Source organism: Seriola lalandi, unplaced genomic scaffold (assembly GCF_002814215.2).
Source record: "Seriola lalandi dorsalis isolate HSWRI2012SDOR001 ecotype SW California unplaced genomic scaffold, Sedor1 jcf7180002035496, whole genome shotgun sequence".
Classification (NCBI taxonomy): domain Eukaryota; kingdom Metazoa; phylum Chordata; class Actinopteri; order Carangiformes; family Carangidae; genus Seriola; species Seriola lalandi.
In genome coordinates, this window is record NW_019506072.1 from 1 (window position 1) to 1,724 (window position 1,724).

The 1,724-nt window shown below is 39.4% G+C and overlaps 1 protein-coding gene across 1 annotated transcript; it reads right to left on the reverse strand.

The window, feature by feature from the left end:
- Positions 1-106: 106 nt before the first annotated feature.
- On the reverse strand, positions 107-1,600 carry LOC111647588 (dynamin-1-like protein; the record flags this gene model as incomplete). The annotated part of the gene is made up of 3 exons (XM_023397213.2): positions 107-394; positions 516-625; positions 1,427-1,600. Coding segments are annotated over 3 exons (540 nt in total), but the record flags the coding sequence as incomplete, so codon positions are not given.
- Positions 1,601-1,724: the final 124 nt, after the last annotated feature.

Sequence of the window (1,724 nt, forward strand, 5' to 3'; positions counted from 1 at the left end):
GTTTTTCAATAAATTCACAATTTTTATCCTTTCAAGCTTGAAATGCCTCTGTCTTTAAACTTACTATTTGATATACTTGATTGATATACTAAATTTATTTTAGAAGCAAACATCTCAGTGTTGAATTCAACCAGTATTTCACGTGACATTTAAATGTTTTATCGAGCAGTGAGCGTATGACTGATACTGGATCTTCTTGTTGCTATCCATAGTGACACTTGACAGATCTGTTACCTTGAGCATGTCAGCAGCCTCGTTGCGTCTCTGGGCCATGTCCTCAGACTCTGTCAGCAGATCGTCCAGCAGGGCCGTCTTGTATAACTGACCCACCAGCTCACTCTGCAGGCAGTCCTTCACATGGTTCACCAGGAAGTGCATCACTGCTTTTGGTACACTGAGGCCAAACAGGAAGATAGGAGATAGGATGAAGATACAGTCAAGCAGATGAGAGGGGACCAATCATGCCAACATTTCAAAAATAATATATAAATGAGCAAGGGCAATTAAATGTGAACCTGTCTTGGATGTTTTTCCGCACGATAAGGAAGTATGACTTGATGAGCCTCTCGATAACCTCACAGTCCCTCTGCTCCCGAGCCGACAACTTCCTGGACACTGGAACAGGCTGGGAATGAGCAGGCACAAAATTAATTTGTGGGGAATGACCAGGGAAATGGAAACATGAACAGTAAAATCATGTACGAAACTGTCAGATCAATATCTGACTAACGCTGTAGCCTGCAAAGGCAACAGCAAAGGTGCAAAGGAAAGTCAATTTTGTGTCATGGAGTTGAACATACTAGAAAGCTGCTGCTGAACAATTAATAACTATCCTACCTGAGTTTTTTGATGAATTACCACAATTTCAGCGATTGGCCTAAAATTGATTAATTCATATTTTTATTTTATTTTATATAAAATATATATATATATATAAAATATATATATATATAAAATATATATTAATAATATATATTATTACACCCATCTTTGATCAGACAGGCATTAGGGTTGATTTCAACATTTGACTAGTTGTCTATAAAGCTCAAAATAAACAGAACAAATGATCTCTCTGGCACTCACTACCTCTGGCCCTGGCCTGTTAGTTCCAGGTCAGGGATTAAATTTGATTAAATTCTGTCCTGGGATAAAAGTTGTTTTTCCACTCGCTGCTGTTTTTGCTATCCAGCAATAACCTCTTACATAAGATTTTTCTGAAGCCTTTCACTATGCCTCACATTCTTTCAATATGTGATAGGACAATATTGCTGTAGAGGGATAAAGATTTTCTTAGTTTTTAAAAAAAAAAAGTTAAATTACGTTTTCTAAACTAAATATTAAAAGTGCACAAGCTTCCATTTGTGAGTGGAATCATTTTATTGTGCAGTGATTTGAAGCTACCAGCCATCATGACTCTGTTACCCACCACATCTAGGAGGTTGACAGCATGGCCCCTCTGTGGGCTTGAAGGAAATGGATTTAGGGGCACGGCCCTGTCACCAGCTGAACCCTCCTCTCCCTTCTTCAACATTCCCCTCCAGTTCCCTGTCCCACCGTCTATCTGCTCGCTGACAGAGCCGCTCTGAGAACCAGCTGCTGCCTATAGGGAGGAGAGAGACAGAGGGTGAGAATGTGTGAAGAATCCTGCTCAGGGACTGGAAATACAACATGTACACAGGAAATCAGGAAAATAGGTTAAATCAACAAATTTCAATCAACAAAAC